The following is a 15592-nucleotide window of genomic DNA, read 5'->3' on the forward strand; positions in this document are numbered from 1 at the left end:
GCGATCTCGTCTCCGGTTCCTTCGCCATGGCAAGCGCACCGATGGATATTTGCACTAAAAAGAGCAGGAGTGCTGAAATAACCTCTGACCTTCAGTGTAACCCTAAGAACGACTCTGTGACCCACAGCTCCTCGGACACGCCCACAGTCATCATTAGTCCAGCCTCAGAGAGCAACATGAGAAAAGATACCGTTGGAGAAGAAAAGTCTGGATCTCAGGACTCAAGGAGCTTAATGTTCGGCCTCACAAACATGAACTGTCCGGCAGAGTTAATGGAGAATATGGAGAGATTTCTCACATGAACCGACCAGCACTGATGTAACATACTGTATGTACTCCATGAAGACAGAAGCAGATTAATAACGTTAAAGCAGCACTATTTAACTTTTCAACCTTTATAATATTTTTCCAAAACCCTTGAGATGGTACATCGACTTACAATAGGTTGAATGACAGATCTACCATAGCCTGACTGTCGGTATCGCTTTTACTGGCACTCTGTAACTTCGGGGAGCAAGTAGGAACCCGAGCACAAAAAGAACTACAAAATTCGACTGCTTTACGGCATACATCACTTCCACACTTCCTCAAATTCCGACCTGAGAGCCTAACAAGCGTTTTTTTTTTTTTTTACCTCTGTATGTTGTCATGGCTGAAGACCAATAAGCCAAAGGTTTTGTCAGAGGACAGTAGAAAGAGAAAACGAGAGAGTGACCAAATAAAAGGCAGGACGAGGATCAATATTGGGCCAGCGTTCGCTCGCTGGCGTGAGCTAAAGGAGGAGGAGGGGTGCTCGACCGATGCTGGCCGTCAAAAACTAAATAAATCAGTGACCCTATGTCTTAACGGTGTGTACAAGTTTGGTAGGGGCTACATTCTTGCAAGTAAATAATACATGATTAAACAGACACAATAAAAGGATATCTATGTCTGCAGGCTGATAGTCATGTTTGTTTACTTATTTTTCTGGTGAAAGTGTCTTGCCTCAGGCTAAAATGAAAATCGATTTGTCAAATTTGCAGATTCATCTATGGTAGCTTGATATTTTATTATTGACAACATGGCTATTATCTACCACACAAACATTGAATTGAATTAGCATATCCATTATGTAAAACAGTAGCCAATAGGCTAACGTTACTGTAAGAGCCACATAGGGATTAGTTCATCTGAAATAATAATTTAGTAAAAATAGTAAGAAAATATTTCATGAAGATTTATAAGAATTATTATTTTAGTTATTTTGGATTTAAAATGTATATTTAGTAATGTTTAGATCTGATTATATTTAATTATTTTGAGCTTCCAGTCAGATCGCACTACGTCACAACGCAAGTGATTGGATGTGTTTTAGTTTGAAGTTAGAGACGTTGGAAGCAACACAGTTTTTTGACCGTGCGTACCATGTAACAGTTTTGTTTTATGTTTTAGAAGTAAACATTTAAAAAGAAGATCGTGGTTTGCTCGTGTTTCAAATACTGGTTACAATTTGACTGACTTCAAAAGGTGGTACAGAAGAACTAAACGGACATTGGGTGCCACTGCCACTACATTAGTCAAAAAACTCGCTAAAACTAACGGCGCTGGATTAACTGGATATCGACGATGGCGTTGTTCAAGGAGAAGCAGCGGATTGGACTTTAGCGCTACAAACAAGTGACAGAACCGGGACAGTTTCTTCAAGAGACCCGCGACACGGATCTACATGCACTAATCGGTAGCTAACGGCTGGTCGACTTGTCAGTCAACAGAGAAGTGAGGTAACCGCGCGGCGCGCGTTGAAGTGAGTACTTTTTTCTTCAAAGGACGTGATACGGATGCACGAAGATAATGAGTGAGTTTTGAAAAAAAAAAAAAAAAGGTCGAACAACTTCCCCCTGTAAAACGTATGCTTATTACAAGCTCTGATTCAGTCAATGTGGAGTTATGGCGATCTTTAAGAAGTTGTTTTGCACTCGGTTTATCTAGAAAACTTTGAAGAAAGTGTTTGAAACGTTTGCATACAACTAAAGCATTAACTCTCCTACTTGTAAGATGGCTGAGGAAGATGAACAAAGATGTTTTGAGGATACAATGAAAAGGGGAAGGTCACATAAGCTGACAGAGAAGGGATTAGAAGAGAGATTGCAGAGGTGCATTGCAATGAGAAGAAGAACATTAGGAATTCTGACAAGCAAAAAGAAGGAGTTAGAATCAATGATGAGTGATGCTCAAAATTTACAAAGAGTGAAATACATGATGGAAAATGATTTTGCGACATCACTAGATGAGTTCAACCGTCTCAATAACGAAGTGGCAAATCTTTTGATTGAAGATGAAAAAACAGCTGATCAAGAGATCTGGTTTGAACCCAAAATGGCAGTAATTAGAGGATTTATGAAAACTACAAAAAATTGGATTGCAGCTGAGCATGAACCCGTACTGCCAGTAGAAAAGGAGCTGCAAAAAGAAAATGTGGTTGATTTTCTGCAAGAAACAGTTAAACCAAGTGACAGTGTTTCACAGGTAGGGGCCACACGTGCCAGCACACGTGGATCACAAATCAGTCGCACCTCTGCTGCGTCACGAGTATCGTCAGCAAGAGCTAGACAGGAAGCGGAACATGCAGCCCTGCTCGAACGTGCTGCAGCACTAAAGAAAATGCAACAGCTTGAGTTTGAAGCAGCTAAAATCAAAGCTGAACAGGAAGAGTTAGTGCTGGAAACTGCGTTAGCTGAGAGTAAAGCAAAATTAAGGGTGCTTAAAGAATATGAAAGATCTGAAGATGGTTTAAGTAGCTATTCAGCAGTACAAAAGCCACAAGGTGGACACGTGAAGGAAAGAACTAGCATTCTGCTTCCACAGCAAGCTAATACGAACACTCATGTTCCACCACAAACGCAGCACTCCCAAATGCGTCAATCTCAACCGGTCTTCAATTATGTGTCTAGTGCTCAATCTAACGAAGGTGATGACATAATAGCGGTTATGCAAAAACAGAACGTAATCACTGAGCTACTAGTTAAACAACAGCAGCTATCTCATCTACCAACCAAAGACATTCCTGTGTTCAAGGGTGATGCACTACAGTACAAATCTTTCATGAGGGCGTTTGAGCACGCAATAGAGCAGAAAACCAGCAATGATAAAGAAAAATTTTACTACTTGGAGCAATTCACGGCTGGTGAACCTCAAGAGCTTGTTCGCAGCTGTTCTTATATGATGCCAGAAAAAGGATACTGCGAGGCGAAGCGACTACTTCATAAACACTACGGGGATGAATTACGGATTGCCAGCGCGTACATTGATAAAGCACTCAAATGGCCTCAAGTGAAATCTGACGACGGGAAAGCATTGAGCGCCTATGCAATGTTTTTGATCGGATGTCGCAATACCATGGAAGACATCGAATTCTTAGAGGAGATGGATAACCCAACCAACTTGCGGACAGTGGTGTCTAAGTTACCATATAAACTGAAAGAACGTTGGCGTGCTGAAGCTTTTGACATAAAAGAGCGAAGAGGGAGAAGAGCAAAGTTTGCTGATTTGGTGAGTTACATTGACCGCCAAGCTAGAATAGCGATGGATCCCCTCTTTGGAAATATCTCAGACAGCCACCCAATCTCAAGTGGAAAGATTGACCAAAAAGAAAAGCATCAAGGAAAAAGAGAGGTCCGTGGAAGCAGTTTCGCAACAAATGTTTTCACCGAAAGCAAAGGGCCTCAAGAAACACATGTTAAGCCAACAATTTCAGTTAAAACTGTGAGTGCCTTTGAGAAGCCGTGTTTGTACTGCCAGCAATCACATACCCTTGCCTCATGCAGCAAAATCAAACACCAACCACATAAGGAGCGTGTGGATTTCTTAAAACTGAAAGGCTTGTGCTTTGGATGCTTGGTTCCGGGTCATCTTAGCAAATTCTGCAAAAGAAGAATTGAGTGTAAAGAATGTGCTTTGAAACATCCAGACATTTTGCACATAACAAAGGAAGAAGGTTCTGTCTCACCTGAAAAGAAAGATGGTCGTAATGGAGGTGAAGTATCCTGTGCTCAAGTTTCTATTTTGCAAGAGTCCTGTAGTCTCACAGGGGCTGGAGAAACAGAATGTGTGCTGTCAATAGTACCGGTGAAGATAAAATCGAAAAAGAGTGACAAGTGTGTTGAAACATACGCCTTTCTGGACCCGGGAAGCACAGCAACGTTTTGCACAGAAGACCTGCAAAGGAAACTAAACATTAAAGGGAAACCGACACGAATACTTCTTAGCACCATGGGTCAAGACAAACCTGAGGAACAGAAGCTCATGAACAGTTTTGTCATATCAGACCTGGAAGTGTGTGGGCTGGAAGACACCAAGTTCATTGATCTACCTAAGGTGTTTACTCATAGCAACATACCTGTTCACGTCGAGAACATACCTAAAAGGTCAGATATCCAAAAGTGGCCTTACCTCAATGAAGTACGCTTGCCAGAGATAGAAGCTGATGTAGGCCTGCTTATTGGAGCTAATTGTTCAAGAGCAATGGAACCATGGCATGTTATTAATGCTGAGGATGGAGGGCCTTATGCTGTGAAGACTGCCATTGGATGGGTTGTGAATGGGCCTGTAAGAAGGGAACAGAATGATGCAATGAATAAAATGCCTACCTTTTCAGTAAACAGAGTTTCTGTGATGGAGATTGAGAAGCTGCTGGTCCAACAGTATAATACTGATTTTCCAGAGCGTAATTACGATGACCGAGAGGAGATGTCTTGTGAAGACAAACAGTTTTTGCAGTCTGTGCAGAAAACCACAGTTTTTGAGAATGGGCATTACAGCATTGGACTGCCACTAAGGAATGAGAAGCTTCAAATGCCAAATAATCGTTGTGTGGCGGAACAGCGTGTAGCCAGTTTGCTTAAAAGGTTCAAGAAGAATCCTGAATTTTTTGAAGAGTACAAGAGCTTCATGGAGACCATCATTGAAAAAGGTTACGCTGTCCAAGTTCCAGTTCATCAGCTGAACCGTGACGACAACAGGCTGTTTTACATACCACATCATGGGGTGTATCACCCAAAGAAACAAAAACTGCGGGTGGTCTTTGACTGCACAGCTTCGTTTCAGGATCGGTCACTGAATGGCGAACTGCTTCAAGGACCTGACTTGACCAACACGTTAATTGGTGTGCTTTTAAGATTTCGTGAAGAGCCAGTAGCTATAATGGCGGACATCGAGTCGATGTTTTATCAGGTCAAGGTGCTGGAGCGTGATGCAGACCTGCTGCGTTTTCTTTGGTGGCCCAACGGCAAGTTGAACGAGCCTATGGAGGAATTCCGAATGACTGTGCACCTCTTCGGAGCTACTTCTTCACCGAGTGTTGCCTCATATGCACTAAAAAGAACTGCTGAAGATCACAAGGCTGGTGTATCTCCAGAAGCAGTCCAGACAGTGCTGCGCAACTTCTACGTAGATGACTGCCTGAAGAGTGTAGCTAAAGAAGAAGATGCAGTGACCTTGGCTAAAGATCTTCGTACCCTGTGTGCCAGAGGAGGATTCACTTTAACAAAGTGGATGAGCAATAGCAGGAAGGTGTTAATGACAATCCCTGAAGTGCACAGAGCCAGCAAAGTGAAAGACCTGGATCTAAGACATGACGCTTTGCCAGTTGAGAGGACCCTCGGAGTACAGTGGGACACAGAAACTGACACTTTCACCTACAGTATAAAGCTGCCAGACAAGCCGATGACCAGGAGAGGCATTTTATCAGTCGTAAACTCTATCTACGACCCCCTTGGCTTTCTGGCTCCGGTCATCTTGCCCGCTAAACTCCTGCTGAAAAATCTTTGTAAAGAACAATATGGATGGGATGAGAACATTGGCGGAAAACACGCTGAAATTTGGAAAAGATGGATTGAAGATGTTAGTCACCTCTCTACCTTCCATGTGAGCAGGTGTTTGAAGCCTACAGATTTTGGATGCACTACAGCAGCACAGTTACATCATTTTTCAGATGCTTCTGAGTCCGCATATGGCACTGTGTCATATCTGCTGCTAGAGAATAGTCAAGGTGAGAAGCATTGTGCATTCCTCATGGGCAAGGCAAGAGTGGCTCCACTCAAACTGGTCACCATTCCCAGACTCGAGTTGACCGCAGCAGTTATTGCTGTCAAAATAGACAAGATGTTACATCAAGAGCTTCAAGTACCATTGCAACAATCAATTTTTTGGACAGACAGTACTACTGTGCTCAGATATATTGACAGTGAATCTGCTCGTTTCAAAACCTTTGTTGCGAACAGAATCTCATTGATCCGAGAAGCAACCAAGCCATCGCAATGGAAGTACGTCAGAACAACTGAAAATCCCGCAGATCAAGCCAGCAGGGGCCTGAAAGCTAAAAGTTTGACACAAGGAGGAACCTGGATCAATGGGCCGGAGTTCTTGCTGAACAATGAATGTGATTGGTCAGAACAGCCTGTGCGAAGGAAGGAAATCCTTCAAAATGATCCTGAAGTCAAGAATATAGCTACAGTCAACATGATCAAAGTTAAAGAAAACATGGAACCAATCGACATGCTGATCAGCTATTACTCAGACTGGCATAAACTAAAAAGATCAGTGGCTTGGATTTTAAAGGTGAAGGAAAATCTGTGGAAACTGAAAGAGAAAAGAAAGGAAGTATCGAGAAAGATCAGGGAAACTGAGAAGGACCCTGAAAAGGCAAGATCAAAATTAGAACAGCAAATGAAGAAATTCAAAACAACAGAAAAGAAATCCCTTACCTTGGATGATCTGGTTGTTGCAGAATCGGAAATAATCAAATTCAGTCAAAGACAGCAGTTTGGAGAAGAAATCAAAGTGCTGGAGAAAGGTAAACAGCTTAGTCGCAGCAGTCAGCTGTTTAAATTGGATCCGATTCTTCACAATGGCACTTTAAGGGTTGGAGGAAGACTCAATAAGTCTGCTATGCCAGAAAACGCAAAACATCCAGCAATTATTTCAAAGCACAGCAGAGTCGCTACTTTGATTTTGAGAGATATACACCAAAGAACAGGACACTGCGGACGCAATTACGTCTTGTCACAACTGAGGTGCAAGTACTGGATTCCACAAGCCAATTCTGCAGTGCGAAAGATAATCAACAAATGTACAGTGTGCCGCAGGATTAATGGAAAGGTTGGTGAACAAAAGATGGCAAATCTGCCTGAAGATAGGGTCTTGCCAGATAAGCCTCCTTTCACATTTACTGGTGTTGATTTCTTCGGGCCATTTGATGTCAAGCGGGGCCGGAGTACAGTCAAAAGATATGGCGTGATGTTCACTTGTCTCACACTCAGAGCGGTGCATATCGAAGTTGCAGATAGTCTTGACACAGACTCCTGCATTAATGCAATTCGTCGCTTTATGTGCAGAAGAGGTCAAGTTACCATCATGCGTTCTGATAACGGCACAAATTTTGTGGCCGCTGAAAGAGAGATGAGAGAAGCCATTCAACGACTGGATAATGATAAGATTGAAAAGGCCTTGCAACCAAAGGGAATAAAGTGGATTTTCAATAGCCCAGCTGCTTCGCACCAAGGCGGGGTTTGGGAAAGACAAATTCGGACTGTGCGAAGAATCCTTAACTCCCTTCTGAAAGAGCAAGCTGTGAACGATGATTGTCTTCTGACAATAATGTGTGAGGTCGAAAGCATCATCAACGGTAGGCCGCTTACAACTGTTTCAGATGATGTGAAGGATGTAGAACCTCTAACACCCAATCATTTACTACTGTTGAAATCTCAACCCAGCATGCCTTCAGGGATTTTCAGCAAAAATGATATGTACACAAGAAAGAGATGGAAGCAAGTTCAATATCTTGTGGATTTATTTTGGACTAGATGGACGCGTGAATACCTTACGCTTCTTCAGGAACGCCAGAAATGGCTAAAGCCAAGAAGAAACTTCATGACAGGAGATGTTGTGTTACTAGTGGATAGTTCTTCCCCACGGAACTCCTGGCTCATGGGAAAGGTTGTTGAAACATTGCCTGATTCCAATGGAACAGTACGACGAGTGAAGATTAAGACCAAGACCAACACTCTGGAAAGACCTATAAATAAACTGTGCTTGTTGGAAGAGGCGATGTCAGAAGAGTGAAGAAAGAAGAAACAAGTTGATAGTTTATGGACATTTAGAAATTGATTGGCTCTTAGTGTTTAAGTTTATAATTGCTTAGTCCTCCTGCCTAACCAATTAGGGGCCGGGTAATGTAAGAGCCACATAGGGATTAGTTCATCTGAAATAATAATTTAGTAAAAATAGTAAGAAAATATTTCATGAAGATTTATAAGAATTATTATTTTAGTTATTTTGGATTTAAAATGTATATTTAGTAATGTTTAGATCTGATTATATTTAATTATTTTGAGCTTCCAGTCAGATCGCACTACGTCACAACGCAAGTGATTGGATGTGTTTTAGTTTGAAGTTAGAGACGTTGGAAGCAACACAGTTTTTTGACCGTGCGTACCATGTAACAGTTTTGTTTTATGTTTTAGAAGTAAACATTTAAAAAGAAGATCGTGGTTTGCTCGTGTTTCAAATACTGGTTACAATTTGACTGACTTCAAAAGGTGGTACAGAAGAACTAAACGGACATTGGGTGCCACTGCCACTACAGTTACTATAAAGACGCTGACTTGTAAACGTGAGCTACGCGATCTTTTGGCGTTTGAAAAAAAAAAAAAAAAAAAAAAAAAAAAATATATATATATATATATATATAATGTACCTGGGATGAAGACATTTCACATGCAACACTGGAGTCTGCCCAAGATGTGAGAACTCCTTCCTTCAGCAGAGTTCGGGGGTATCGCTTGTCAACAAATGCACGCGTGTATTCCCTAGCTTAGTGTAACCATGGCAGATTTTATGACAATACTGTTTCCCAACTGTAGGGGGACCCCGAGAGCAAAATATCAAATGCTTAGGTAACTTACGTTTTTAGGCTTTAATTCCGTGTAAATGAGAGGTGACATTTAGGTGTTTTTTGTGTATTAGTTTTATTGAAAATGTGAGATTTGTATCAAAGGTTTTGATTAAAAAATAATGTATTTGTAAGCCTACTTTCCACATGAAACTCATTGAGAGGAGAGTGGTGTGGTGTTTATTTGGGAGAAAATAAAATTATTTATTTTTTATTTTTTGTCTGGTCGTCTAAAATATTTAGTATATGTGCAATTTTAAAGGCACACTATTGGCTATGTTGTTAAAAAACGCATGCATTTTGCGGATTTTGTTGCAATTTGTTTGGGTTGTGCTTCGGCTCTGCGTGACTGTGCGTATGAATATGTTTCCTTATTATCATAGCCATTAAAAAGGCGGAAGATGAATTGATGATCAATTGACTCACTATTTACATTTAGTTAATTATGAACAACAACAAAAAGTTATAATCTAATTTCATACCTTAAAAACAAATAAACCTTATATACTGTATGAGTCCTTATCATCATTTTGAACCTTAACTGTCCTGACAAGTAAATATATGTTCAACACTAAATAATTAATGACCAAAAAGATAATTTATTATGAACAAAAAGTACATTTACGTCAAAATAATATTTAGCTGTGTTCAACTTTTTTTTAATATATGTATTCAATAAATCATTACTTATTATGTATATTATATTTATTTATATTTTTTTACAAATGCAAAAGTGTAAAATAAATGTTTTATTGTGTATACATTACTGCATTTTGGCATTACACTGGACATTGACAAACCTACTCTCTAGATATTGATTTTTAATTATAATATTTATTTCATGCTTAATATGTTGGGGGGAAAAAAAACATTTTTTTTTAGAGAGTTTTAATCTTATGCCTATCCTATTTACGGAAATGGTCAAATATTCTAGATTAGAAGACAGAGATCTTCGTGTTCATTCTCCATCCAGCAGAGGGCGCTCCAGTAAAATGATTCACAGTATAACTTTAATTTACAGAACTGATTAACTTTAAGTAAACAGTGTAACAATGGTCTCACTCTCAAGTACCTCAATATAAGCAACATTAAACTGTGCTTCAGAGAGATTCAACATTATTTAGATCCCATTGATTTCTAAACAGTCTCTGTTGGTTTATGAGTGCATTAGCCCAGAGCATTAAATAAACTCCAATCACTCTGACTGCTCTTTCTACATTTAGCTGTTAGGAAAATTAGAGGATAGTTTGAACCAGAGTACATTATTGATCTCCATTCTTTGTAGAGATGCTAATAATAGCTTCTTTATGCACTGCCTTGGTCTGTGTTTACACTACATCCCATTTAGCCCCCATTAACGTCAATGTGGATGCTTTTAGACTGTCTATATGGGGTTTTCATCCTTCGTCTAACATATCAGATTGTATAAACAGGCATTAGTCTTTGCGAGAGCTGTCATACAGGGCCTTTGTGTTTAGGTAGATGTCGTGCTGTAATGACGGTGTCATCGTGAATCATTACTTAGGCCTACTCGAGTGATTCGATATGGCAGTCTCACTTTTTCTCACACTTTTTTTTCTTTCTTTCTCAATTAATTTTTTTAATCTGAGGCCACTTTTAAAACCACGCTATTAAACTATTTCTGTCAGGTATCCTAAATGTTCTTCATGGAAGCATATAAATACACAGTTTTTTTTTAAAGTCAGAAATATTATGCAATAAGACTGAATAAATCTGCCTACATTGTTTTATTTTCTTATGTTATTATTTATTTTATTTTTATTTTATTATTTTATTTTATTTGTGCTTTCCCAGGACTTTTATTTATAACCATTAAATTGGTAAGTACCACTTTTTTTGTATACTTTATCAGTAGCCTACAATATTTAAACATGTAATTCAGCTACACTTTGAATTGTGTTTTATTTTATTTTAATATTGTATTTTTAATATTGTTTTTTTAATTTGTATGCACTTTTACCAGGACATTATATTTATAATGGTTAAACCATAGGCTACACCACGTTGTTTTTTTTGTTTTTTTTTCTTCTTTTTTTTGCATCATATGTATAATATGTCATTTAGCTGCATACACAGAATTGTTTATGTTTTTTTTTTTATCACCGTTCTTGAACTTATTGAAGCATGGACAATATATTACCAACATCATATTATCCCAAAATGTAATGCAGCATCCCGAAAAAAAAAAAAAGAAGAAAAAAAAAGGGGGGGGGGGGGGGTTGTTAGGGCAGTTGAAGAAAAGTCTGTCTTTGTAATATTTTGGTAATTTTTTGTAAGTGTATGAATCGGCAGGTCGGAGTAATGGGCGTGACGAAAGGAAGAGGGCGTGTCTCTGGTCCAGCCCATGTTTGATGACGTCACTCGCGGAGGGAACATGAACGTCGCAGCGCCGCTTCATCTGAACAGACGCCTCATCCCAATCCCAGACTTACACAGACACAGGTAAGTGCAGGTTCATCACATCACACAAGAGATAACGTTTTAAACTGTCATAGGAGCACAGCTGTGTGAATGAATTGTTTTGAATAGTTTTCTGTTTAATAGGCTACTTTTTATCTGACACTTTGAAATTCCAACCGGGGCATGTTGTCACAGCATCACTTGCTGTTTACTGACACTGATTTCAGAAGAATACGGTTATTTGAAAAGTGTATTTAAAGTCTTTTCACTCAAATGTAAACAGTTGGACAGTCTTAAAGGAATTTGTGGAACAAAATAAATGTAGAAATATAGTTTTTTTAAGTGAACACATGAACAACAACAAGTCCCTATATAAATGTGGCAACTTGCCCCAAACCTACTGTATTTTAACCTTTTGTGCTAACTGTTCATGATCTGCCTTATAATGTATGCCAGTGTGGGGTTTGTGTGTTGTTTACCCAACATATAGCAAAGCTATAGGATGGCATTGGATGTTTAGTTATTGCAAACATACTAATTCATAACAGCTTTAATTTTATTTGGCACCTCTATCATATTCACTGAAGAAATGTAAGAATGCATGGATTTCTTTTGTGTAAATGATGTTAGGTTTTCATCTTTTTTGATATAGCATGAATGCAAGTTGCTCAATATTAGTAACCACCACAAATGAAGTGAATTGAGTAAACTGAAATCAACGGTGAAAGCGATTAACATTTGGTTGTGTCGAGGAGTCGTAATGCCTCATTGATGTCTCAGGGGGCCCCATATGGATGGGCTGGATGTCATATGTTATGCACACTGGGGGCCGTGTCTGTCCTCACCCCCTCTGGATGAGCACATTACTCATGCAGCACATGCGAACAATTATTCAAAAAAGTCATTATATATAAAATGGAGATGCTTTGCAGATTCTTGTCTGTACAGCGCTTGGTGTCATGCAGATATTTTCGATGCTGATCTTAAGTCTGACTACATAAATGGAATAAATTTAATGTATTAATTTTTATTTTATTTATTTCACTTTTTTAACTTTCATTACAATATATTTAAAATACATATTATATGTTAACTTTTGGATGAACTGTTTCTAGCTTCTTTGCAATGTCTGTGCCAGTTTAGCAGGACTTTTATTTTTTGAATGAAATTGCAGGCATGCATCGTGATCGCCGACTCTTTCACACATACACACGCAGCAAACAGATGCTCAAATGCACAGGCACTGTTTCATTATTTATTTTTAGCATGTAAAACATTGATTGATCATTGTGAAGATCTGCTCACTGTTCCAGGAACTAATGCCTTTTGGGGGTTTATTTATTGTAATGTTTAATAAGTCAACAGTTACTCGTATTTAGAGATTTGTATTAACCTTAAATGTTTAATCTGTCATACAGTGTTTGTGTTTCAAACATGAATTATGCCTTAAATAATGCTGTTGCTTTCCTATGCAGTTAGACTTCCAGGTTTGTAAATGTTGTGTCAGCAGGTATCAGACGACTGAATTAGTTGCTAGTCTGGTGTAATTGATTCAGTGCAGACAGATTGGGATTAAATTAGATTAGTGTTGAGTCACATATAGCCAGACAGTTTGTTTGTGTTTTTATTTTTATTTAGAAACATCTCACTATAATGGTAATTAAATGTAGTTAAATCTCTTTGTAATGCTAATATGAATCATTTAATCTAAAACCAGTGGCTAGATGAAACACAACACAATGCAACAATCTGTTTTTCTTGTGTCTCCCAAGTCACTGGATCTATAATGTCACTTTGGTGGAAAAAACAGTAAACCAGAGAGGCACTTAATCCAATAGCTATTATTTGCACGCACGCACACACACACACACACACACACACACACACACACACACACACACACACACACACACACACACACACACACACACACACACACACACACACACACACACACACACACACACACACACACACACACACACACACACACACAAGCAGCATGTATTGTTCTCGTTTTGGTCTCAGCTGTTCACACTTAAGCTACTTACTGCCGCCACTCAGTGTGCATCCACATGCTCTATTGTGTGTATTTGCATATATCATTTATCATATGTCACTTTGTGATTTCCTTATGTATGGCTGCACTTCTGTGGCAATAGAGATGAGTGTATGTGTGTGTGTGTGTCATGGGCACATTTTTTTGGTCCCCATGAGAAAAACAGCTTATAAATCATAGAAATTGCTGGGGTTTTTTTTAAATGTAAAAATATCTAAAGTTTTCTGTGATGCATAGGATTAGGGTTAGTGTAAGGGGATATAATACATAGTTTGTACAGTATAAAAATCTTTATGGAAAGTCCCCTTAAAACATGGAATCCCAAAATGTGTGTGTGTGTAGTGGGTAGCAGGGAACACATGGACTGTGATGAGCTTTAAACTATTATTGATATTAGACCTGGGTCAGATACAGGACAACTCCCTCACTCAACACTTATATGATGATATCCATCCACCCATCCAACCACCCACCCATCCACCCACCAATCCATCCACCCACCCACCCATCCATCCATCTACCAATCCACCCATCCACCCATCCATCCATCCATCCATCCATCCACCCACCAATCCACCCACCCATCCATCCATCCATCCATCCATCCATCCATCCATCCACCCACCCACTCACCCATCCACCCCTCCATCCATCCATCCACCCACCCATCCATCGATGCACCCATCCATCCATCCATCCATCCACCCACCAAACCATCCACCCACCCACCCATCCATCCATCCACCAATCCATCCACCCACCCATCCATCCATCCACCCATCCATCCATCCATCCACCAATCCATCCACCCACCCACCCATCCATCCATCCACCAATCCATCCACCCACCAATCCATCCACCCACCCATCCATCCATCCACCCACCAATCCATCCACCCATCCATCCATCCATCCATCCATCCATCCATCCATCCATCCATCCATCCATCCATCCATCCATCCATCCAATCATCCATCCACCCACCCATCCACCCCTCCATCCATCCATCCATCCATCCACCCACCCATCCATCCATCGATCCACGCACCCACCAATCCACCCATCCATCCATCCATCCACCCACCCACCAATCCATCCATCCATCCACGCACCCACCAATCCATCCATCCATCCATCCATCCATCCAATCATCCATCCATCCATCCATCCATCCACCCATCCATCCATCCATTCATCGATCCACCCACCAATCCACGCACCCACCAATCCACCCATCCATTCATCCACCCACCAAACCATCCACCCACCCACCCATCCATCCATTCATCGATCCACCCACCAATCCACGCACCCACTAATCCATCCATCCATCCATCCATCGATCCACCCACCAATCCACGCACCCACCAATCCACCCATCCATTCATCCACCCACCCATCCATCCATCTACCAATCCACCTATCCATCCATCCATCCACCAATCCATCCACCCACCCATCCATCATCCACCCAACAATCCATCAACCCACCCATCCACCCATCCATCCATCCATCCATCCAATCATCCATCCATCCATCCATCCATCCACCCAACCCATCCACCCCTCCATCCATCCATCCACCCACCCATCCATCCATCGATCCACCCACCCACCAATCCATTCATCCATCCACGCACCCACCAATCCACCCATCCATCCATCCATCCATCCATCCATCCATCCATCCATCCACCCACCAATCCATCCATCTACGCACCCACCAATCCATCCATCCATCCATCCATCCATCCATCCATCCATCCACCCACTCATCCATCCATCTATCCACGCACCCACCAATCCATCCATCCATCCACCCACCCATAACAGAGATGAATAGAATGATGAAAGATATTATTTAGTATAAATGTATATGGTATAAACAGCATAGGTTAAACATTACTAACAATTCTTGAATTGTCCTTATGAGTTTCTGAGAGCTGACGAAGAGTCGTCTGAATAATGATGACAGAACGAATCACATGTGGATCTCATCTCCATTCCAGTGTTTACAGCAGTCGTACTCTTTTCCCATGGTGAATTATTGGACAATACGAGCAGTAGATAGAGATGCTGGCAAACGAAAGCGTTCCCTCTTAAAATGTGCTGAGTACAGGACGCCCATCTGACCCGTGGAACATTCCAGCGTCTGATCCTGATCGTTTAATCTCAGAAACTTTGT

The 15592-nt window shown here is 40.5% G+C and overlaps 2 protein-coding genes and 1 pseudogene across 10 annotated transcripts in view; all 3 read left to right on the forward strand.

The window, feature by feature from the left end:
• opn4xb (opsin 4xb) overlaps positions 1-1154 on the forward strand; it is a 20239-nt gene extending 19085 nt beyond the window's left edge. For all 4 annotated transcript variants that reach the window (XM_089130603.1, XM_039685222.2, XM_089130602.1 and 1 more), the window contains one exon: positions 1-1154. This exon is cut by the window's left edge and continues 40 nt beyond it. In XM_089130603.1, coding sequence (XP_088986729.1) covers positions 1-302 — 302 coding nt within the window. In that variant the 3' untranslated portion in view covers positions 303-1154.
• Positions 1155-11233: 10079 nt separating this feature from the next.
• pdlim5a (PDZ and LIM domain 5a) overlaps positions 11234-15592 on the forward strand; it is a 61571-nt gene continuing 57212 nt past the window's right edge. For 2 of the 6 annotated variants that reach the window (XM_089130611.1, XM_039685088.2), the window contains exon 1: positions 11234-11389. The gene's annotated coding sequence lies outside the window, so the exon portion shown is untranslated. The remainder of the gene's footprint in view (positions 11390-15592) is intronic. The other 4 variants (XM_039685089.2, XM_039685090.2, XM_039685093.2 and 1 more) reach the window with 2 other exon arrangements.
• On the forward strand, positions 13776-15272 carry LOC148981772 (uncharacterized; annotated as a pseudogene).

The sequence above is a fragment of the Pimephales promelas genome, chromosome 4 (genome assembly GCF_988280905.1).
Source record: "Pimephales promelas chromosome 4, fPimPro1.hap1.1, whole genome shotgun sequence".
Lineage (NCBI taxonomy): Eukaryota > Metazoa > Chordata > Actinopteri > Cypriniformes > Leuciscidae > Pimephales > Pimephales promelas.